This window comes from Andrographis paniculata, unplaced genomic scaffold, assembly GCF_009805555.1.
Source record: "Andrographis paniculata isolate CXL003 unplaced genomic scaffold, ASM980555v1 Contig30END, whole genome shotgun sequence".
NCBI classification, from domain to species: Eukaryota; Viridiplantae; Streptophyta; class Magnoliopsida; order Lamiales; family Acanthaceae; genus Andrographis; species Andrographis paniculata.
In genome coordinates this window covers 2,560,729-2,583,755 of record NW_026137563.1, presented here as the reverse complement: position 1 = coordinate 2,583,755, position 23,027 = coordinate 2,560,729, and the positions used below count along the sequence as shown (strand labels likewise).

The 23,027-nt window shown below is 36.2% G+C and overlaps 4 protein-coding genes and 1 non-coding gene across 8 annotated transcripts; 2 read left to right on the top strand and 3 right to left on the bottom strand.

Moving 5' to 3' along the window:
* Window positions 1-369: 369 nt before the first annotated feature.
* On the top strand, window positions 370-2,422 carry LOC127247030 (protein OSB1, mitochondrial-like). Of its 2 annotated transcripts, none has more exons than XR_007837797.1 (4): window positions 370-749; window positions 814-974; window positions 1,436-1,517; window positions 1,893-1,992. XR_007837797.1 is itself a non-coding variant. In XM_051268731.1 (4 exons), exons 1-4 carry the CDS (start codon window positions 421-423, stop codon window positions 2,180-2,182), a joined length of 840 nt encoding a protein of 279 aa, XP_051124688.1. In that variant the 5' UTR covers window positions 374-420; the 3' UTR covers window positions 2,183-2,422. The 2 variants fall into 2 exon arrangements, 1 of the variants encoding a protein (XP_051124688.1); XM_051268731.1 differs by having other exon boundaries at window positions 374-749; window positions 836-974; window positions 1,893-2,422.
* A 532-nt stretch (window positions 2,423-2,954) lies between these two features.
* On the bottom strand, window positions 2,955-11,090 carry LOC127246422 (nucleobase-ascorbate transporter 3-like). Of its 3 annotated transcripts, XM_051267810.1 has the most exons (18): window positions 10,972-11,090; window positions 10,738-10,859; window positions 10,501-10,596; window positions 7,087-7,217; window positions 6,479-6,791; window positions 5,987-6,084; window positions 5,717-5,893; window positions 5,264-5,364; window positions 5,112-5,187; window positions 4,939-4,998; window positions 4,672-4,856; window positions 4,485-4,581; window positions 4,319-4,405; window positions 4,147-4,205; window positions 3,940-4,031; window positions 3,765-3,842; window positions 3,516-3,676; window positions 2,955-3,437 (listed from the first exon to the last, which is right to left on the bottom strand). In XM_051267810.1, the coding sequence occupies exons 5-18, from the start codon at window positions 6,630-6,632 to the stop codon at window positions 3,207-3,209; spliced, it is 1,656 nt and encodes a 551-aa protein (XP_051123767.1). In that variant the 5' UTR covers window positions 6,633-6,791; window positions 7,087-7,217; window positions 10,501-10,596; window positions 10,738-10,859; window positions 10,972-11,090; the 3' UTR covers window positions 2,955-3,206. The 3 variants fall into 3 exon arrangements, with proteins under 3 accessions (XP_051123767.1, XP_051123765.1, XP_051123766.1); XM_051267808.1 differs by lacking the exons at window positions 7,087-7,217; window positions 10,738-10,859; window positions 10,972-11,090 and having other exon boundaries at window positions 10,501-10,634; XM_051267809.1 differs by lacking the exons at window positions 7,087-7,217; window positions 10,501-10,596; window positions 10,738-10,859; window positions 10,972-11,090 and having other exon boundaries at window positions 6,479-7,044.
* Window positions 11,091-11,207: 117 nt separating this feature from the next.
* On the bottom strand, window positions 11,208-13,949 carry LOC127246423 (probable thylakoidal processing peptidase 2, chloroplastic). Its single transcript, XM_051267812.1, has 6 exons — window positions 12,840-13,949; window positions 12,141-12,209; window positions 11,972-12,040; window positions 11,800-11,886; window positions 11,638-11,705; window positions 11,208-11,552 (listed from the first exon to the last, which is right to left on the bottom strand). Exons 1-6 carry the CDS (start codon window positions 13,701-13,703, stop codon window positions 11,444-11,446), a joined length of 1,266 nt encoding a protein of 421 aa, XP_051123769.1. The 5' UTR covers window positions 13,704-13,949; the 3' UTR covers window positions 11,208-11,443.
* A 162-nt stretch (window positions 13,950-14,111) lies between these two features.
* TRNAK-UUU (transfer RNA lysine (anticodon UUU)) lies at window positions 14,112-14,184 on the bottom strand. The gene has a single exon. It is a non-coding gene; the product is annotated as a tRNA-Lys (tRNA).
* A 5,597-nt stretch (window positions 14,185-19,781) lies between these two features.
* LOC127246962 (lysine histidine transporter-like 8) lies at window positions 19,782-22,901 on the top strand. Its single transcript, XM_051268638.1, has 5 exons — window positions 19,782-20,696; window positions 21,217-21,350; window positions 21,433-21,860; window positions 21,945-22,076; window positions 22,184-22,901. Exons 1-5 carry the CDS (start codon window positions 20,317-20,319, stop codon window positions 22,667-22,669), a joined length of 1,560 nt encoding a protein of 519 aa, XP_051124595.1. The 5' UTR covers window positions 19,782-20,316; the 3' UTR covers window positions 22,670-22,901.
* The last annotated feature ends 126 nt before the right edge of the window (window positions 22,902-23,027 follow it).

The following is a 23,027-nucleotide window of genomic DNA, read 5'->3' as shown; positions in this document are numbered from 1 at the left end:
TTTGATATAAAAATAATATTTGATGAAATATTTTATTTAAAAAAAAAATTTAAAAATATAAAATCAAAATAATAAAATTTGAAAAACTCTGCTGAAAAAACATAGATATTCATATAAGTAGAGCTTTGTAGTCTTATTAATTTTCTGGTTTTATTTTAAATATATTATGTCTTTATTTATTTGCTTTTTCAAAGGAAATAATAATAATAATAATAATTTCCTGAGCCAGATTAATTGGGCTAGCCCACACATAATGGCCCAAACGGAAGTCTCAAAAAATCTTCTCAATCGGTTGAGATGAACGGCTCTGATTGCACGGTATTATTCAATGAAATATTGAAATGAATACACGACGACCGACCCGACCCGAACAAAATAGATCCGACCCGATAAAGGTTCTGGATCGAGCTTCGAACTTCAATGGGGATCGAGGGTTTCTCATTGCTCCGATGCAGGAGCGCCGCCTCAAACTATGCTCGCCTTTTCTCATCGTCCACCGCCCCGGTGTGGCGGACTGGGATCCACTCAGAAGATGAGCGAGAAGTGCGGGAGGAAGAGAGCAGTGTCTACCGGCGCGCTCTCAGGACCCAGCGCCCCGCTACCGTCGGATATCAGGATATTTTGCGCGACAACTCCGTGAGCTTTATAGGTACAATAGAAAAGCCTCTCGAACGCCGCAGAAGCGACAACATCGGCTTCCATACTCGACTCAAAGTTGGACCGACCGCCGGCGGTCACCGCCATATATTGTGAGCATTCCACCGAACTTTTTATGTATTTATAATACAATTGTCGATTAATCGTTTAGTGTAGTGTATGATGTATTGATTGGCAGCCTACCGCTTATATTTTGGAATGAACTGGCGCAAATATCGCACCAGTATCTGAAACCTCATGATCTCATTTACGTGTCGGGACGCCTTGAATCATACACGACGAAGAATGAAAGTGAGAATCCGAAATATAATTATCAGGTCTGAAATGCAAATAATTTTAGCAATCGGTATTTCGTTACTGCGCCACTGAATCGTTTGTTCTGATTATTGATCGTCTTCAGCATTCTGATTATTGTTGGATTGAAGAGTTTGCACAGTGATGTTAAGCACATAGTTATACAGAATTCTCAATTTCTCATTGATGAATTACTATTGTTTTGAGTATGGCTGCTGGAAATCAGTGTGTAAATCTGTAGTTCTATCTTGTCTGCAAATTCTCACTAGTTAACTAAGTATAGTGTATTTACCTGTTACATAATCCGATGATTTAGTAAAATGGAAGAAAGAAAAATTATACACACAGAACAGAAACATAAGATGATTCACAAGGTATAATATCGTTATATAAGATTATTTGCATCTAATTTCTTTCTTCACAGATACTAATGTGTTGTATTGATTTTCCCTTTATATGATGCATTTGATAATTTCTTGTATAGGTGAATGTTGCAGAGGTCAATTTTGTTCTTCCATGTAGTCGGAGTCTAGCCAGCAAAAACCTTGTCAAGTGGCAACCAAAATGTATGGTTTTCTCAACCTTTTGCTTCTTTGGTAATTCAAGCTATGTTATACTATCCCATCTGTTTATTTGGGCTTTTGTTTTTTCTGATGGTTAGTTTCAAGAAATTGCAAAAACCAGGATCAGTGAAAATTAAAATTTTGTGAAGTATCATAAGCTGGCATTACAATATATAGCTTGGGAAGTGAGTGATCATGAAATAGAGTAACGAATGGAACAAATAGAACCTTCGACTTATTTTCTTTCCCTCGAGTGCCATCTAGATTATTTATTTTATATTTGCTGCTTTATGTTTGATCTTGATATCCATTTCACTTCTTGAATTCATTTGTGATTATAAATTTATCTACCCACTTCATATTTACGTCAATTGACAGATTCATTCGAAGATCGAATGCAGAGGCGAAGAGATAGGCTTCATTTGTGGCACATATTCTTCGCCAACCCACACGAGTGGTGGGACAACAGAAACCAGAAGTCAAATCCAAATTCACCCGACTTTAAACATAAAGACACCGGCGAGGCTCTCTGGCTCACCCAAAATGATCCTCCCTGGGTCAGACAACAACTCCAACTGTATGATTCTAGATCTAGCAAAGAAAGTCGGGGAGCGAACAGAAATGCATGGTTGCATCTGTCTCCTTTGGTTTACGACGACTCGCAATGAAAGAAAGTGGAAATGGTGAAATTAAGCCTCTCAGTTGCTGTTTTTTCGACAATGTAGATTGCAAGAACACTGCGACGAAGAAGAAAGATCTGTTGTACACCCTGATATTCGGATCGGTCCGTTTTACGGGGGAATAATACTATTTATTTGTAAGGAAACTTTTGTACATATAGCATTTACCTATTGTTCTTTTATCAAATGGCAACATATATAATGTCTTATAATCCATGTTCAGTTTATTATCCCTTTTTAGTTTTTCATTTCAAGGAATGGTATGAATTGTTGGAGATATAGCCAAATTGATCTTTAGTAAAGGTGGAACAAATAAAAAAATGTATCTAATAAAAACTACATAAAAAGATTATATAATTCATTTACTATTTTATTTTAAACAATTACTTCAATTTAAAATATAACAATTTATATGGACAAACAAACTGTGATTTGTTGATTTATAAATACAATAGCCGCCAAACACTTGTCCCATAAGTCCAATATAAATCAAATCAATATTTTCTAAGACATATTTATACATCCAAGTCTGAATGGGCCGTGTGGTCCCTTCACAATCTGACCAGTGAATCCAATGAGTGCCTACTTTCTTCCATGTAAAAAACATTTGTACTTTAAGGGAATCTAAAACCTCGTACTGGCCCAATTCAGACACAGTCTGCATCCTTTTAAACACAGCTATACATATATATATATATATATATATATCTATGCATGTATAATTTCACTCCCTCCCCTACCAAATTTTAAGGCCTTCTCAGAAAGAAGAAAAGAAACCAATTTTAGACCTCATTCGGAGCCCATAAGTCTCATAATAATAAAATCAGCTATCCGACCGATGGCTTACAAAAATTGTTGAATCGATGACACAAAGGTGGTGATGATGATGATGACGACGATGATTGCTATCTATGTTCAGCAAAACAAAAGTTACCGATCAATGTCTAAATTTTTGTTGTTCTTATATTTTGGGCGCCAAAGGTCGTCATCCGGCTAGCTATTGAGCATTCGATCATTTCTTGATCCAGGGAATTCGAGAAGGAATATACTCGTCTATGCGCAGCGGGTAGCTGTAGAATTCGTCGTTTCTGCTATCGCCATGCCTGTGATGGAACGGCAACAGCCATGGAACCCCGCGATCGTCCACTGTGTGCCGAGCTTCGAGCGTGTTGTCCACAAGTGCTCCAACGATCAGCGCCACGCTCGCCGGCGAAGAAAATACGGTATTCAATATATCGTTGAACTGCAAAAAGATGGAAATGTTGTGATTCTAGGAAAAGAAAAAATCAAGATCAAGGCGATGATCGAGCAGAATTGTTACCCATCCGGCGTTTGTCCTGACAGGTCCATGTCCGAAAGCATCTGTCTCCATGAGGAAATATTGGGGTATCGATATGCCAAGGAAAATCGAGACGCCTAATACATAGATGTTTCGCATGGAGTTGCTGTTTGTAAATTGCATGAACGTTATCCCGACGGCAGCTGCGGTAAGACAACATAGATCATTGCCACCATTAAATTTAAGTGGAAAGATAAACGGTATTAATGCATAGAAGATTTACAGACGTACCGACTACACCATATAGGAGACAGTATATGGCAGCGAATATAGGCAGAGGAATCGAAGCGAATAAGGCTCCGAATTTTCCTGCAAAAAATTACAACTCAATTGTAATTTCATTTCTATTTCATGTGACATTGAAGAGGAAAAAAATTTGAAATGGAGAAAGGTGAAGATAACCCACCGAAAATGGAGAAGAAGATCATGAAGACCGAAGATATTTGAACCACTCTACGGCTACCAACACGAGTTAATCCAAGGAGGCCGACATTTTCACTACAAAGATGACCGAACACAAACCATTACATCATCGTTAAAATTTCAGCTGCCTTATTCGGACCACAAACGACAACACAGCCAAGAAGAAAAAAGTATAAGATTGGATTCTTACACCGATGCGGTGCTTCCAACGATAGCGCCAAACAAACCTTCGATCAGCTGGCCTATTCCCTGAAACAACACAAATGATGTAATAATGAAAGTGAATTCGTCGAATAAATGTACAATTAAAATAGCAGGCCATGTATGAAACATTTATGCAATGAATCAAGAACACCACACACCTGCAACCCGATGCTCCTGGTCAGCACGAACCCCGGCGGAGAAGTAGCACCGGCAAGCCGTGCCGCGGCGTAAAATGTAGCAGTTGACTGCAATAAAATCGTTTAAGTCCACGGGAAGCAGAAAGAAACATAAAAAGTCATTTGCGCAACGCAAATAATCACGAACCTCAGCAGAAGAAACAAGTGCCGCGCCCATTGCTCCAAACACATGACTTGCTCTAAATACCGGGGTGCCCCATTGAAAAGGATACGGAATCCTCACCCTGTAACAAAAAAACGTATTTCTTCTAAGTACGGCGCGAAGAAATCAAACCCCAAAAGGGGGAAAGAATGCTAAGATGAAGAGAACATACCATGGAGCAGATGAAATGAGAAAGGATCGATCTGTACGGCAGCTTGATTGGGTCTGCTGCTTGGCATTTTTGTAAGCACCGGAAACTGTAAGAATGGCGGCGAAAGACCAGACAAGGGCGACACACCCAAGCAAAGCGAACCTCTCCAGGATGTTCCGGGAAAGAGGATGGACATGTTGCAAGTACTGCATGAAATATGTAAATCTTGACGAACTTTTCATCTTTAAAGAAAACAATCGTAAAAGAGGAGTCTTAACCAGTACTTACTTGTTGAGTGACAATCAGCAGAATCAGCATCGGCAAGCCAATTTCCACACAGTTCGCAAGCTTTAAAGAAGCAAGAAATATCGTCAACTATAGAGATTTTGTCGCATTTATAAAAAATCTCAAGCATTAAAGGCATGTAGGCGTGGAGAAAAACGACAAAAAGGAAAATATACCTGCGGGAAGCCTCGGGAATACAAGCCAAGACCAACTACACAGACAACTGGAACTAAAACTACAGGGCTCAAGAACCTGTTAAATGCACAACATTATTAGAATCAACGGTAATATATGTATAGAAACATAATCTCGAATTGATTTTTCTTACTTTGCAAGCTTTCCCCATGTTTTGCTGTATCCAAGTATGATGTTTATAAATGAAGATACGATCAGCGATCCTTGAACGGCTCTGATTGTATGAGAGAATCTCTAAAAGGACACGTGGAATTAAGAACGTTAGCTTTCCAAAAACAAAGGCGCAACGTCGTTATCTAGTAAAAGGAACAAAAATGTAAGCTTATAATCAGCCATATTGATTATGAAAACATCCACGACTCGCCAATCGATATCACCGAATCTTTTTGTTATGCAAGAAAGTTGGGAGCTTTTCAACAAAAAGTGTTTTAGTGAATGGCTAAAGGTATTCTTGCACCAAAAAATTAATAAAGTAGATGGAGGCGGCGAACTAGGAAGGTGTAATAATGACATCCGCCAAAAATCCTTCAATGCAATCTCTTCCAACACAGTAATTAGACAACATATAACGAACAAATTTGCATACCGCATGATCATCTATAGAATCGTCATCAGATAGATCATTGACGACTCCCATAACAGTTATGATATACGCAAAGGACGGCCCCATGACAGTTGGCAGGCGCGTACCGAACCACGTCTGCAACAGGGTGTTCAACCCCGACGTAAACAGCAAAGTTTGGATCACGCGCGCTTTATCCCCCTGTCCAAAGATTTCATTGTCATAACTCAAGATCAAGATCAAAGTTACTACAATTTGAACAAGTGCGCGCGAAATGCTGAAAGAGTAACTCACCGGACTACCACCCATCCGAGGCACTAGTAATGTCGCAACCATAACAGTTGTTCCGAGCATGACAATGTAGTGTTGAAAGCCAAGAAGTAAAGTTTGTGCTGCAAGAAGGGATGTCGATCACATGTTTAAAAATCATATGAATTCGAACAACAATACATAGCCCACAACATCAACCATCAGCTGGTAAGAAGACTGTCTGTCAATAAATTATTACCCACATAAGCACAAGGGGGAATCAAGATATCATTTTTAATAGCCTCGCAGGATTAGAAAAACCATTAAAAAAATGGGACTTTTTTTTCTTAAGAGCATATTCCTTTTCCAGACTAGATACAAAAAAAGCAGAAGAATATCCTTACAAAAACAATGCTGATTTACCAGAAACAAACACCATGAAACTCAGACCACAGCACAATCTCAACAAGTCATCAATTTCTTACACGATTAAATATATATATATATATATATATGTAAAAGGGAAGAATTACCGACCCCAAGAAGGGTTGGAATGGATACAATATTGTAGGTGGAGCAGCTGCTCCGCCGGTGGGTAAAGCGGGCCTCTGGCAGCGCCGAGCGGCGGCGCAACCGAGGGAGGCGGCGGCGGGGGAGGCAATTGGGCGTGGTTCGTCGTCGTTTCCACCATCTTGTCTGTTTTTTTTTTTTTCTTTTTTGTTGTCCGGAAAACACAGTAGAAACGCAGGCTGGCTACAATCCTTTATCCTTGCTGTCTGGCAGTCGTCGAATTGGCCGCCCACGGAAATTGCTGCGTAGGATTGTGTCTTTCTCTCCCGGCCGGCTCACACTGAGAATGCAAAATAAAAACAAACAAACAAGGCTTTAATTCCTTAAAAAGGGCTGGGTTTTAAATGCTCGAAAAGGGGTTTTAGGAGGTGTACAGGTAGGATGGAATTAAAGCAGATTATTATCAAAATTGAATATCTGACATGTGATGGAGGAGAAGAAAACAGGAGAAATTCAATTCAATTCAATTGATTCTCTATTCTCTCTCTCTCTCTCTTACACACTCTCACACTTTTTTTTTTTTGAGTGACTGAGGAAGAAGAAACATACAGTAGGAAAAACGGGTTGGGGATTACGTTGGGGTTTTGTCCCATTGTAAGAACAGCGATGACTGCGTGGGGACCGGCTGTGAATTTCCAGGAATGCCCCTCACTGCTGTCTCTATCACTCTTTTGCCCCGGCCTTTGTAGATAGGATGACTTCATTTCTAATGATAATTATTAGTATATTATTATTATTATTATTGCTCGCAAATTATCTGCATCTTTAAATTTAACTATCTCAATTAATTTATTTGGTGGAATTAAATTGGCAAATTACTTTTATTACACATTTATCCCAACTTTAAATTATATTTGACTATATAATTTAATTACCTAGGTATTATCGAGTGTGCGTTTGTTTGGCTCACGTGGATTTTGAGTTGTAGAAGAATTTTGAATTTTGAATTAGATGCTGGAATATATAGGTATTATAATTCAATAATATATTCCCTCCTACTAGTCTTATTTTTCATTTTTGTCTATTTCGAAATAATAGTTTTATTTCCATAAGTAACCATATCACTATAAAACTATTTTTATTTTTTTATTATTATTACACAATTGCCACTACTTTTTACACTAATACACTTACAATGACAAAAAAGTCTTTTATCCGTATTTTTTATCCACTACCAATATAATATTAATATTATTTAAATTTCGTGTCAAACTCAACCCAAACTATAGTTTTGGAACCGAGAGAGTATTATATAATATGAATATATATTTTAAAAATAAACTTTTATATGATATAATATACTTCCTTTGTTATATAATAATTTATATGTTTTTTATTTTAAAATATATAAATTTGTCATTTTCAAATATATTTAACAAAGTAATATTTTATTGAGATATAAAATTTAAAATATTTAAACATAAGTTCTAAATGTTATAATTATATATATTAATTATTATTTTAAACATATCAAACAATTTCTATTACATACAAAATAATAAAATAATAATCATAATCCACGATAATTAACTTACTAAACTATATAAATAAAATATTAAAAATGGATTCCATCTAAAAACAAAAAAAATAATAATAATAATTTTGAAATGCATAGTGTTTGTTTGTTTTGTATTTTAATTTAAAGGAATTTTTTTTCTATTTTATATATAGAATATAAAAAATTATGTATATAATTTAAAACTAATGAGTATATAATATATTTTTTAAAAAAGAATATATATTAGATATTTTGACAAAAAGAATACATTCATAAACATTTAATATAATTTTTTCTTTTATAAATATATTATAGATAAATAATGCAAAAAATATTACGATAGCCTCATTTTATTCAAATGACAATCATGATTCTAATATTACACTTGTTTTCGTTGTTTTCAAAAATATTTTAAATTTCAATCTATCAAATCATTATTATGGAAATTTTATTAGTACAATAATATATAGTAACAATATTTAGAGAATATATGGCGATAATAATATACTACTTTATTATCATTATCATTATTGTTTATTAATATTATTATATACAATTAAAGTTCATAATAATTTAACTCATAAATTTCAAATTTTAAATTTGGTGTATTGCGTGGATTTGATATAGTTGTATTACATAAGCAAAATGTTTAGAATTTATTTAATTTTAGTTTGAAATTAATTTAAAACGAGATATTATTTGAACTTTTTTGTTTAGACATAATTTGATAATTAAATAATTTCATAGGAGAAAAATTGTGTATTTGTTTATTTTTTTTTATTTGAATAATAAGATGAGATAAAATGTATTTTATATTCGTTAAAGAGTTAATTATTTTTTATTTCAAAAATATTGTAAAATATATAGGACATAAAAGTATATTTTGTTGAAAATAATGTACAGAATATTATACTCCGTCCACATATAAAGTATACAATTACTTTTGGACAGTGTGTAGTTAAAAGTAGTATAATGACATTTTTGTCCTTACTTTTTAGTGTAAAAATAATGATGTAATGTAAAATATGAGTATTTGTGGAAAAAAAAAAAAGGTATTTAATGAAATATTTACTTTGTAATTGGACATCCCAAAATAAAAATATATATTTTCTAGTAGACGGAGTATATTTTAATTTAATATCACACACAAAAAAAAAATCTAAATTATTGGCCGTTTATAAAACAAAATAAAATTAGATATTGTGAAAATAATATTTCGATTAGCGAATCAACCAGCTTATAAAACCTCCTAAGGGTATTGGGAAAAAAAAAAAGTCAAATATATGCATTATTATTTTTTAAATAAATGTAATTTCTCTAAATCTAATACGTATAATAACAAAATATGAAAAATTTCATACGTATGTATAAAATTCGTAAATATATAGTTTAAATTAATAATATATATATTTATATTTAAATTGGGATAGTGTTTGAGTTAACCATAACTAAATAAATTATTAATTCAAATGGCTAATAAGGTAGACAATAATTATTTTAAGTGGGAAAATCATCACTGCATTACTAAAGCACGTACGTAAAAAGGGATGATTTTTTGAACGTGTGAAATTATTTTGAAATTGAAAATGACAAATTTTGCTGATGACTAAAACATGATCACATATTTGAAGTTGCAATTGTTCTTTCATAATGAATCAATTATTATTGTTATTATTATTATTATTATTATTATTATTATTATTATTATTATCTTCAAATCAACAACAATACGAGAACTCACATGTATTATAATTATTGTTTTTAATAAATACAATTTATATATATATATATATCGACATGATATTTTTTAATAATAAAAAAAATAATAAAATACTATTGTTTAAAGATTTAGGGTTTACTAATTTATAAAATCAAAAGTCAAAGTAAAAATCATCTCTACATTTCTACTAATTTATAAAATACAATTATTTTTCAATTTAATACAAAACTCCAAAGGCCCGTTTGGACTGTAGGGAGTAATATTTAGAATATATAAAATATTTAATTGATATTTTTTTTTAAAAAAATAACTAATAATAAAATTTACTACCAAAATCCTCCCACCAAAATTTCATCGAGAAGCTTATTTATTTATATATTATTATCCTATAAAATTCAAACACTTTGTCGAAACCAAAATCCACTCTCAATCTTAGTTCTTCGTAAAAATTCAATTTCTTTTATTTAAATCGAAGTTCAATTTCAAACTTTGTGAAATACTCGACAGAAGAGAGTAATCTCATTTACCCTTCTCAAAAACTCCTACAACGTTTTGATCCAGAAACCTCTTACGCTTCGTAAGATTTGGAGTTTTGGACCAGTTATTTTTTTTATTATTATTATTATTATTATTATAATATATATATATATATTTAATTTTTTTTTTTGGTCGAGGTCCTCACAACCACCTTTTATAACCTAATGATTCCAAACAAAGAAAAATCTCAAAATGATTGACGCAAAATAAAGTATAGCGTAAAAAACCATTTACCTGAAGTCTATGTCGATCGTAGAAATGACCTCCACCCGGACCACCATCAAACATCATCTCGAGTATTCACACGATTGCATCTCAAAAAAAATAATTCTTTGTTTGGTCAATAATTTTTTTTTGTTATTTAAATAATATTTTATAAAAATTTTATGAAAAAATTAAAAATAGTCACAAAAAACAGCGTTAATCCCATTTCAGGGAAACAAAATAAAAAATTGTAAAGACGAAACATACCCTTAAATTATACCAATACTCAAAGGTGATGTCATTCAGATATATTTTTCCCTGTCCTAATCCATGTTTGCCTACTCCCACCATACATTTGTCTGCCACACTGCCTGCCTGCCTACCTCAACCTGGCAATGCAATCCCCAAAAGATCAATCAATAACATACATACGTTATACACACACACATATATATATATATATTCACACAAATTAAAGACACAAGGGAGTGAATATCTGACCTGATCACACACCACAAACACTTGCATATAATTTGTGTAGTCGAATCCCAATTTACTGAGTGCTGCTGCATGTAACCAATTCAGCAACATAAACCAAAAATGCTGCTGTTCAGTGGATCCTAAAAGGACTGAAATTCAACCAAACAGAACTCCTTATAAACCAACTCTTGCCTGTCTGTGTGTCTGTCTTACCAGGCATATATTGTAATCAAGGCTCCATATTAAGACATCATATATGAAGAAATCAAAATGAGTCCCATGGCAGAATTCATGTTATAACCCAAAGTCAGTACAAGGATCCTGATAGTATCAAATGAGTCTCATGGCATTGATAACTAATTCATCCTGAGGTATTTAGAGAAATATAACATTGAATAAATAATCACAAGTACAGGGTACTGAGTGAAAATCCCTGGGGTGAGGAACAATCAACAGACTTGATGTTAGTGTGTTCAGATATGTCACAAAAAGGCTACGCCAAAGCGGATCTGGGTGTGTAGCACAGAGTGTCGGATACTTTTGATGGAGGCCAGTAACGGAAGACTGAGCGACCGACTATGTTCTTGACGGGAAGTGGGCCCCTGAGAAATCAAACACCATCAATTCAAAATCGAAGTGAATCCCAATATAGACAGAGTTTCTTAGTTATTGGCAGTAGCGAATTACCAGATATGAGAATCAAAGCTGTTATTGCGGTTGTCCCCAAGCACAAACACATAGCCTTCAGGCACAAGCTATAACGGGATGAAAATAATGCATCATGCTTTGTAGTGGTGGCATATGATTACGCAATAAAAACCATATCAAGAGGTTGAATAAGTTATCTACCACTGGATCCATTTCATATTTGAGTGGCTCCAAGATGAAATCCTCATCTTGAGGAACACCATTGACAAACAATTTCCCATCACGAACCTTCACAAGAAACAAAATTACAAGTGTTGAAGGAGACAGCAAGATACAAACAAATAGATTTGACAACCATTTTGTGGTCCCTGACCTCTACAAAGTCACCACCTTTTGCTACAACTCTCTTAATAAATACATCAGATGCATTATAACCGATCTCCTGCACAAATGGGTGGAAATAACATGTCATTTTCATTATTGAATGTGCATACCCGAGTGACCGTTCAACCCCCGGCGCTAACATCAAATTCAAAAGATACCTGAAGAATTGAAGGAGCCTTGAAAATCACAATGTCAGAGATTTCGGGCTTCTTGAAAATATAAGAAACCTGGAACCACCCGAATACACAAAGTGGTTAAACACTAATAAACAATAAGAACAGTATTAGTTTGTGGGGAATCCTAATGCCCATTGTCATGCAAAAGTTGTTCAAATCGTAAATTTAGTAGCAACAGAAACATCTCACTTTGTGATAATAGAAACAGATATAAGGATCTTAGAAACCTGCACAAGGGATTTGTATAAGACATAAAGAAACTCAATTGAAAATTGAGTAGTACCCAGATTTTCCCCCCCAAAACTCAGCCTTGGAAGGCATTATCAGATGCACATACTAAAAGCGCAGGAACAGAGCCATGGACTACAGACATAAACTATAGCAAATGAAAATGAATAAAGCCTGTTATTAAAACCAGTGTAGATGCATTAAAACACACACAGTTGCACAAAAGTTGATTGTTATTTCCTGGACTGCATTTCAACTTCAGCACTCCAGTTCAATAAACATATTTCCATTCCCTTGCATCACACAAAGAAACAAAGTGAGCATACAAATCAATTGACAATCTGCTAAAGATCAAACTATAATAAATTGTGCTTGGGCCCATGGTATGTATAAAGCTAAAAAGAAGTAATTATAAAATTTACAAAAAATGGTTCATCTCAGTTGAAATAATACCTTCTCTGCAATAATTCGGTCACCCACATCAAGCGTTGGGCACATAGAAGTGGAGGGAATTGACTTTGGCTCTGCTAAAGTCGACTTGAACAAAATGCTGACGCTAAAGGCAGTCAAAACAGCCTTAGCGTCTTCCGTGGTGAAGCACATATTCATCCATTTCGATAGCCAACTATTATTACCGCTGCCCTTATTTTGTGGCATAGGGCTCACACTACTAGCACCGCTTTTTTGGGGAACTGCAAATGCCTCAGAACCCTTTCTTTTGCTACCACTTAAACTGTCAGCGGTGACGGTTCCCTTCCGGCTTCCAGGGTTGCAGCTACCAACAATGGTTGCTCCTCTATCCAGATTGGAACTAATGTCAGCAATCCCAGCCTTAACTGCTCCTTTGGTCCTCCCCGAGCCGCTGTTCCGAACAACGATCCCTCTTCTATCCACCTCCGCGCTCGACGGTTCGTTACACGGCAGCCACTTCGAGCCGGGAAAGAATGGGATGATTGATGATGCTTTGATCGGCGAAATCCCCAAAACGTTCATACCAGACGATGATCCCACCGACTGCTTCATCAAAGAGATTAATCCCATAGTCACATGAGATTGCGAACTCCCACTGAGAATTTCCACAGCAAGAGACGAATACATCGATGATCTCGATTTGAGGGGATTTGGGTTCGAGTTGGAGCGGCCGATATCGGAGTAATTGGAGTCGGATTTCTGCGATGGAGAATGTTGGAGTAAACGCGATCGAGATGTCAACTCGTTTATCCATCGTGAGGCGGCGCACTTACCAGAGGCACCAGAGCACGACGCGAGGTTAGAGGCGACTGACGCCGAAAAATTAACAGTGAATCTGATAGCCATGACTGCAAATCTTTGGAAAAATCAAATTCCTGGGTTCCGAGCGGGTTTTGAAGGGAGCGACACCTTTACAAGGCTCACAACGCCATGGGGTTACGCGAGATCAAGGATGAAGAAGGTAGGGTTAAATGAAAACGGAATTATATCAGGTGGCAACCGCCAATCGAGAAGGAACATAAATCGGAATCGGAGGCGGCGAATCGCCGGACAGGAATGGCGAAAAATAAGATGTAGTAGAATGTAGTCAGAGAGTCAATTGTTACCAAATTGAACCTTTTATCTAACAAACCTCCCCTTACAGTTAGAGTTATTTACAAAAATGCCACCGCACACGCGTTCTTGTTTGTTACCAAATTGACTTTTCCACCTTCAATTCGTATAAAATTTTTATTATATAAAAAAAAAACAAAACGCCGTCTGTGGGAATCGAACCCACGACCACATGGTTAAAAGCCATGCGCTCTACCGGCTGAGCTAAGACGGCTACATTATTTAAGTTTAAATATTTAAAATATATCTCAAAAATAATACTATCCGTTGTCCAAACTTCCAACCATCCGTTGCGCCTTAAGGTTTCGAGATAGTAGTTCTCAAGTCTCAACTAGCCGTTGCGCTTAGGGTTTCGACTTCTCTCTTCTCGGCCCAAACTAGACTCCTAACGGTAACATTGAGATGATGATGGGTTATTATGTAAAGGCTGTTGCCATTAGCCATTCCATTCTTTGACACCAAAGTTGATCCACATTTGAGATCTGAGAATTGAGAGAGAAGCCTCCGCCCTAGCCTCATTACTCAAGAAACGAGTGGCCGCGTTGCTTCCTCCCCCGATCTGCTCTGCTGGAGTTCACCTGATCGATGGTCTCCGAAATATGGCTGTCTAAGGCCATTATGGCGGTAAGTTTAGAGCTATTTGTTTTGTAGGCAAACACGTCTCTCTTCAAGGAATGTTGGTTTTTTAGGAATCAAAATTGATTATCAATCCGATCTAAGTCGTTGGGCTCTCTAGTCCTCTCTTTAATTCTGTCCGTAGGCACAACTTCGACTCCAATATGATGGAGGTTTTTCCAACAGAGGATTCCGTGGTAGGCCTTTCTTGGCCTGAAAAGTTTTATTATTTTTCTGGGATTCATAATTAGGGTTTGGTAAAACAAACTTTTGCATCGACTATTTCTCTATGCTTGTTAAATTTATGTTATTTAGCTTATGTTTTAATTTTATATTAATTTATTTATTTTTTGATTTTGATGTTTAAGTGTTTGATTATGTATTCTATTTTAGATAACACACTGATGGTTTCTGTGAAGATGATGAATCTTTTGCATGTTCTTATTTCTGCATTTGAAAGCTAGATTGATAATAACGATGCACATTTAGAAGGCTTCTAATTTTCATGTTACTGGTATTGTTTGACAGTGAATGATTTTCCAAAGTAGCTCTTGTCTTAAGTTTGCTTTCTATCCAAAATTGATTTCACCCTTAAAGTATATATCCTTATTTTTGACCTTTATAAAAATGGAATTGTAAAGACATATATTTTTTTAATAACTTGGGTCAGGGTTGGATCTTGGTTTAGGCTGAGCTTGATAATCATTATGCACATTTAGAAGGCTTCTATTTCTGATGTGAATGGCATCATTTGATATTGAATGATTTTCCAAAGTTTGTTTTCTATCCTAAATTGATTTCAACCCTGAAGTATGTATCCTTATTTTTTTACCTTTATAAAAATAGAATTGCAAATATATATATATATATATATATACATATAACTTGGGTCTGGGCTTGGGTTGGATCTAGGTTGAGTTTGGGCTGGGCCTGGGTCTGGTTCTGGGCTGGGTCCAGGAGTGGGCATGGGTTGGGTCTGGGCTTGGTCAGGGTCTGGATTTGAGTTTGGGCGGGGTTTGAGTCTGGGTTGGGTCTGGATTTGGGTCCTGGTCTCGTCTGGTCTGGGTCTGGCTATGTATGGGCCTGGTCTTGGCTGGGTTTGGGTCTGGGTCAAGGCTACACCTGGGCCTGGGTCTTGCTAAAGGAACTGGATTACATTTCTTAATTGGTAGTGTAATTTGCGCTAATACTATTATTTTCCTATAATAAATTGCTTTGAAATCATGTTACTTGGACCTTGAAATGAAGCATTGCAAAGTATGTATATTTATTTCTTTTTGTTTTGTTTCTCTCCTTGTGGGTGGCTGCAAGAGGGGGGGGGGGGGGGGGGGGGGGGGAGCAGAAGCACACTCACTGCCACAGGTGCTGAGGTGGAAAAGAAAATACCGCTGAATAAATCGCCATATTCTCATTGCGACCGTCTTCCTTGTGTCTTTGTTCTCGGTAAATACCAAAGGTTTTGTCCTGTTGTCCTATTTCAAAAAAGGTATTGCTAAAGGAACTGGTTTACATTTCTTAATTGGTAGTGTAATTTGCACTAATACTATTATTTTCCTATAATAAATTGCTTTGCAATCATGTCACTTGGAGTACCTAACAAACTAATTTGGAAGCCATAACATTCATTGATTCTTCTTGTATCATAACCTAGAAGTTATCATATTATCAGTTATAAATTTGTTTAGAAAATTGGTGATTAAATTATTGATATGGTGAATTTTATCTACAACTTTGCTAAATAATTCCCCTGTTATCTTTATTGTCTATATGTACAGTTCAACACGGCAATGTTTGATTTGGATCAACTTCTCATTCACAATCCTATTCTTCTGTGCCATCCTACTACAGATAAGTCTATGTTTCTGTTCATTAGTTTTTTTTTTTTTTTTTTCTCCTCAGTTCTTGTTCATATTTGGTAATCTTTCTAAATGTTTAGTCAATGTATGCTTTCTTTTCTTGCTGTGAATTTGTTTGAATTGTTTGCTAATTATATTATAGTTCAGTGTAGGTGATCCCAAAATTGTATTTATTATTTGTTTGTTATTTTAGAGTACATATCCTCGAAAGCTTGCATATCTTTGATTATGTGCTTATGTCTACTGAGAGCCTAGAAACTCGAATATATGTTGTGCCCAAAAACCTGTATATATGCTTATTTTCTGTTATGGGGAGGCATGCCATAAAAATCTATATATATGTTTGATTGTTTGCTTATTATCTATTGGGAGGGTGCCGAAACCTTTCATATATTTTTTTAATATATACTTATTAAGTGTTTGGGTATCTGTGCTTGAAAGAGTGCTCTTTGTTTGTGTGCTTATTATCATTTGGGGGTCGGTGTGATGTCTGTTTTCATTGTGTATTTTTATTTTCACAAGCTTGCTCAAAAGCTTACATATTTGTTTTGATCGTATGTTTATTGTTTTATTGAGGACCAATGCGCTTTAAATCCTGTATTTTTATTTTGTCTTTGTGCTTGTTGTCTATTTGGGTAAGATGTGTTTGAAAGCTTTGCATACCAATTTTGGTTGTGTGCTCATTTTGAGGGGCATGCCATAAAAATCTATATATTTGTTTGATTGTTTGCTTATTATCAATTGGGAGGGTCCTGAAAGCTTGCATATATGTTTTTAATATATGCTTATTAAGTGTCTGGGAATCTGTGCTTGAATGAGTGATGTTTGCTTTTGTGCTTATTATCATTTGGGGGTTGGTGTATTGTCTGTTTTCATTGTGATGTTTGAAAGACTGATGTTTGTCTATGTGCTTATTTTCATAAGCTTGCTCAAAAGCTTACATATTTGTTTTGATCGTATTTTTGTTGTTTTATTGAGGACCAATGTGCTTTAAATCCTGTATATGTATTTTGACTTTGTGCTTGTTATCTATTTGGGTAAGATGTGTTTGAAAGCTTTGCATACGGATTTTGGTTGTGTGCTCATTTTGGGGGGCATGCCATAAAAATCCATATATATATGTTTGATTGTATTATCTATTGGGAGGGTCCTGAAAGCTTTCATATATGTTTTTAATATATGCTTGTTAAGTGTTTGGGTATCTGTGCTTGAAAGAGTGATGTTCGTTTATGTGCTTATTATCATTTGGGGGTTGGACTGTGCACTTGTTTTATCCAGGGGGTAGTCATGCCTTGAAGCTTACATGCTTGTTTGGGTTGTGTGAGTATTTTATGTTGGGCAAGTGTGCATGAAAGCTTGCATATGTTTTATGATTGTATGTTTGTTTTATGTTAGGGGTGAGAATTTTCGAAAGCTTACATATTTATCTTGATTATGTGCTATATCTCTTTTGGGGCAAGAGTACTCGAACCCAGCATATAAAGTTTGGATGTGTGTGCTTACTATATATTCTTGAGAGCAGGTGTGGCCGGAAGCATGCATATCGTTTCTATACTGTGTGTTTATTATCATTTGAGGTTTGGTAGGGTGAAGGCATGCTCTAAAGCTAGCATCTCTATTTGAAATGTGTTTTCTATTTTACTGTGCTTGGTTTCTTTTATTTGCAAACATGCCCTAAAGCATGTATATCATCATATCAGTTGTATTGTGTGCAATTCTGTTGGGGTTAGGCATCTCTATATTTATTTTGATTGTGTGTTTAGTTTCTGTTGGGGTGGTCAGAAACTTTACATATCTATTTCAATTGTGTACTTATTATTTATTGGGTTGGAAATGTTCTAAAAGCCTTTTTATATGCATGTTATTGTATGATAACCATGGTTTTATTGTGTGTTTATTTTCGGTTAGGGTAATGTGTAGTCGGAAACTTATATATCTGTGATTATTTATTTGGGGCAGGACTTGTCAAAAACTCTGTTTATCTGTTCTTTTTAGTGTATGATGGATGAACTTGTAAATTTATTTTGATTGTATGTTTATTTTCTGTTGGGGAATTGTTCGATCAAAACTTTTACATCTATTTTAATTGTATGACCAATAAACCTGTATATCTCTGTTTTATTTACTGTGCTTAATTTCTTGCTATTGGGGATGGGCCTTTTTCACTGTGGTTATAAAACTTTCAGGCAAGTCTCGTGTATTATAGAACTTTTGAATGCATTTTTATATAATTCTTTAAAAATGTTATTTAAATAAATACACAAAAAAATGTATTATAAATGATTAACAGATAATAATAATGAAATAGAAATCATTTCAGTTCCTTCTGGAAAAGCAATAGTGATTGATTTTTGGGCCACTTTCATCATTGCTAAAAGTGGACAAATGTATTTATTATGTTTGTGTGTGTCTCTCCGGCGTGGAGAGATGTAGAAAGTTTGTGTGAGAGAAGATTAATTTTAGTTATAATAAGATATATTTAATTAGAATAAAGTTTATTTTTGGTTACATCCTGATGTTTATTTTAGGGTTTAATTTAGACATATTCTCGGAGTTTTTAAGATGATGTTTTACGAAAGAAAAAAATTAATTTGATATTTTTGCAAAAATTACTGTAAAATAGTGTAAAAGTTTTCAAAAATATTTGTATATAAACATATCCTCAATCTCTCTCGAATATAGAAAGGTTTCTATCATATTTCTACTTCATCAAGTTAATTCAACTAAATTTATGTTTATTATTATATATATTTTTAGTTTTTTTTTTTTTTGGTAAAATATCTGTTATTTTTTTATATTATAAAATAACAATTAAATTTTCCATTTAAACTTAAATACATGATAAAAAAAATTGTTATTGTCGGTTATATTGTCAATTAAACTCATCACTTATTTACAAACCAAATACAGGTGTGTACTTAAATTTTACTTAAAAAGATGAAAAAAATACTTAGAAAATATTTTTTTTTTAAAAAAAAAAAAAAAAGCGAACACAATATAACCGAAGCCGAAATAATTCGAGCTGACCGTGGAATGGTATGGGCTTGAGATGGCGTTGGAAGTCCGGGTGTCCCGAAAAACGACAGTGGTCTAAAGAGATCCCAACCCAATTTTAATCTACGGTGCCTATTAATGGTCAACCTCGAAATCGTAGGCCTTGATCATATACAACTCCCATCCTTTCCTTCTTCTACGCGCTCCATGCGCGTGAGTTCACCGCCGATTCATAAATGACCCCCTGGTATAAATTAAAATTGTGCGATGGATGACGCAGCAGAGCAGAGAGTTGGTACTAATAATCAACAACAGTAAACTCCAACGACTAATCGATCGATCGATCAAATCTCGGCGGTGCCAATGGCAATGGCAGACGCAGACGCAGACCCCTCCATAATTTCTCACAATCATTTCTTCGAACACCATGCCTGCATCCTCATGTCCGCTTCTGCTGCCTGTCGATTTTTAAATTCCACAGAGAGAAAGCAAGCAAGAGGAAAGGTAAAGCAATGGAGTCTCTCTCTCTCTCTCCATCCGGCCGTTGATCGGCCATCGAGATTCCCGCAGAAAGGTAACACAGCCACGCCACAGTGTTGCGTTTCTTTTTCAAGAATTACCTTTTGCCCGCTGTATATATCTATGTACGTATAGTCACTGGTTTCACACTCCCTCTCTCTCTCTCTCTCCCTCTCTCTCCCCTCCAAATTATTCCTCTCTCGACTTCACTCCAACTCTGCTTCTACAGTGACCGACCCTCTGCCATCTGCCATTTCTTGTGACTACTCTGACCATCACCGAAACCCACGAAACAAGAACACAGACCCTGATGAAAAAGAAGCCCCACTAATCCAACACTATCCATTTATTCATTACCTTTAATGGAGGAGAGACCGGAGACGGAGCTGATATCCATACCGGCGACTCCACGCGCCTCCACGCCGGAGATACTGACTCCCTCAGGGCAAAGGTCTCCCCGCAAGGATGGACCCGCCGGCACTGCCAAGTCATGGACTCCCACCTCCTTCATATCTCCCAGATTTCTGAGCCCCATTGGAACTCCCATGAAAAGAGTTCTCATCAACATGAAGGGCTATCTCGAGGAAGTCGGCCACTTGACTAAGCTCAACCCTCAGGACGCGTGGCTCCCCATCACCGAGTCCCGCAATGGCAACGCTCATTACGCCGCCTTTCACAATCTCAACGCCGGTGTCGGCTTCCAGGCATTGGTCCTCCCCGTTGCATTCTCCTTTCTTGGATGGTATCGATCCTTCTTCCTTTCTATGAATTTTTTTACCATTTTAACAGTTACTTATAAAAATCTGTTGGATATTTACAAATGCTGTTTCTTTTTGCTTTTTCTTGGATCCTCTCATTCAATTTGGTTCGGTGCATCGGAGACTGGGTTTAGGTGTTAGAGCCTTCGTATGGATTTATGAACTAGGGAATTGGGTCTGTCTGCTTGTTTGTGTTTTTAACAGCCTTTTCATTGTTTTACGTTATTTCTTTGTAAAAGTTAACTCCTTTCCATTTTCCCCAACGGACAGAGACTTAAATTTGTTCTTCCTTTACAGTTTACATAGAAAAGTTTTGAAATTATCATCCGAATTGTCGTGCACTTGAGATATCTCATACGCAATGTGTCCCTTTTTTACAACCTTAATACGATCCTGTTGCAGCCATTTTTCAGCATAGTTGTGTATAAGTGTAGCTGTGTAGCCTTAAGACCATTCAAATTTCATTTTGGACATTCGTTGTAATGTTTATTTTTCTTGACGTAGGAGTTGGGGTATTATATCCTTGATCATTGCCTACTGCTGGCAATTATACACTCTGTGGATTCTTGTTCAGCTGCATGAAGCAGTTCCAGGAAAACGATACAACAGATACGTCGAGCTTGCTCAGGCAGCATTTGGTGAGTTCTTTCAAACATCCTACGTTTCATCGTGAACTGTAAGAACATATTTCTGATTGGCAAATTTGATTCGTATATTTAGGGGAACGATTAGGTGTTTGGCTCGCTCTGTTTCCAACTGTTTACCTATCAGCGGGGACTGCGACCGCTTTAATTCTAGTCGGAGGGGAGACCATGAAAATGTTCTTCCAGATTGTGTGCGGCCCTGCTTGTTCGTCGAATCCTCTGACAACAGTCGAGTGGTATCTTGTATTCACATCCCTGTGCATAGTGTTGTCCCAACTCCCGAACCTCAACTCCATTGCCGGGCTCTCGCTGGTCGGGGCTGTGACAGCCATCACATACTCAACCATGGTGTGGGTGCTCTCGGTGAGCCATCCGAGGCCGCCCACCATTTCATACCAACCGATTTCGCTGCCTACTCTAACTGCATCGGTATTTTCTGCGCTGAATGCACTCGGTATTATAGCATTTGCTTTCAGAGGGCACAACTTAGTCTTGGAAATTCAGGTAAGTTTTGGTTACATTTTTTGTATCTTTATACATTTTATTTGGTGAGAATCATTCAGCTGTAGTCCCGACAAAATTGCTTAGGCGACGATGCCGTCAACCTTCAAGAAACCGGCTCATGTGCCGATGTGGAGGGGAGCCAAGGTTGCATATGTTTTCATTGCCATGTGTTTGTTTCCTGTTGCAATTGGCGGATACTGGGCTTATGGAAACCTCGTAAGTCTACGACAACCTTTTAACCTTCTTGGATCATCGATGACGAGTACATTTTGTGCGCGCATGATCAAACTTAATAAAACAATGCGGCTGTCTAATTCCTGCAGATGCCTTCTGGCGGAATTCTCAACGCCCTGTTCGGGTTCCACAGCCACGACATTCCTCGGGGACTTCTTGCATTGACATTTCTTCTAGTTGTGTTTAATTGCTTGAGTAGCTTCCAGATATACTCGATGCCAGTTTTCGACAGCTTCGAAGCTGGATACACCAGCAGGACCAACAAGCCGTGCTCGATTTGGGTGCGCTCTGGCTTTCGAGTGTTCTATGGATTTGTGTCCTTATTTATCGGTGTGGCGCTTCCGTTCTTGTCTAGCCTTGCCGGACTTTTAGGGGGGCTGACACTTCCGGTGACGTTCGCGTACCCGTGCTTCATGTGGGTTCTGATCAAGAAGCCGATCAAATACAGCTTCAACTGGTATTTTAACTGGATCCTAGGCTGGTTGGGGATTGCCTTTAGCTTGGCATTCTCCATTGGAGGCATCTGGAGCATGGTTAACAGTGGACTGAAGCTGAAATTCTTTAAGCCCAGCTGAGAGAATACAGCACAACTATAAATATATATATATATATATATATTGTGTTCTTTCTTTCCTTCCCGTTTCATTGAATGGATGCTGTTGCCTTGTTGCTAGCTCTGTGTGGTTTTGGATTTGATAAGGACTTTGATAAAAACCTGTGTGTAATTTATAAGATACTATACGTATTTTGTAGTTGGAGATTGTTATTACTTTGGTTTTTCTAAAGGTAGCATTTGGTTGATTTTAATGTATGCTGTCTGTGTCTACCTGCAAATTTATAATGATAAAGCATAGAAGAAGAAGAAGATGCTTTGGGGAGAAATGATAATAATAATAATAATAATAATAATAATAAATAGTTGGGTATTGGTTC

Bases quoted from the DNA above. Each gene is read 5' to 3' on its own strand.
- LOC127246423 (XM_051267812.1), bottom strand. From the start codon at position 13,703: ATGGCTATCAGATTCACTGTTAATTTTTCGGCGTCAGTCGCCTCTAAC. The intron at 11,887-11,971 runs GTCAGGGACCAC...TTTCTTGTGAAG, and splicing joins AAGGTGGTGACTTTGTAGAG to GTTCGTGATGGGAAATTGTT. The intron at 11,553-11,637 runs GTAATTCGCTAC...TTGATTTCTCAG, and splicing joins AGCTTTGATTCTCATATCTG to GGGCCCACTTCCCGTCAAGA.
- LOC127246422 (XM_051267810.1), bottom strand. From the start codon at position 6,632: ATGGTGGAAACGACGACGAACCACGCCCAATTGCCTCCCCCGCCGCCG. The intron at 4,406-4,484 runs GTTCGTGATTAT...ATTTTATTGCAG, and splicing joins CACTTGTTTCTTCTGCTGAG to TCAACTGCTACATTTTACGC. The intron at 4,206-4,318 runs GTGTGTGGTGTT...GTGTTGTTTCAG, and splicing joins CCAGGAGCATCGGGTTGCAG to GGAATAGGCCAGCTGATCGA.
- LOC127247030 (XM_051268731.1), top strand. From the start codon at position 421: ATGGGGATCGAGGGTTTCTCATTGCTCCGATGCAGGAGCGCCGCCTCA. The intron at 975-1,435 runs GTCTGAAATGCA...TTTCTTGTATAG, and splicing joins ATCCGAAATATAATTATCAG to GTGAATGTTGCAGAGGTCAA. The intron at 1,518-1,892 runs GTATGGTTTTCT...GTCAATTGACAG, and splicing joins TGTCAAGTGGCAACCAAAAT to ATTCATTCGAAGATCGAATG.
- LOC127246962 (XM_051268638.1), top strand. From the start codon at position 20,317: ATGGAGGAGAGACCGGAGACGGAGCTGATATCCATACCGGCGACTCCA. The intron at 20,697-21,216 runs GTATCGATCCTT...TTCTTGACGTAG, and splicing joins GCATTCTCCTTTCTTGGATG to GAGTTGGGGTATTATATCCT. The intron at 21,351-21,432 runs GTGAGTTCTTTC...TCGTATATTTAG, and splicing joins GCTTGCTCAGGCAGCATTTG to GGGAACGATTAGGTGTTTGG.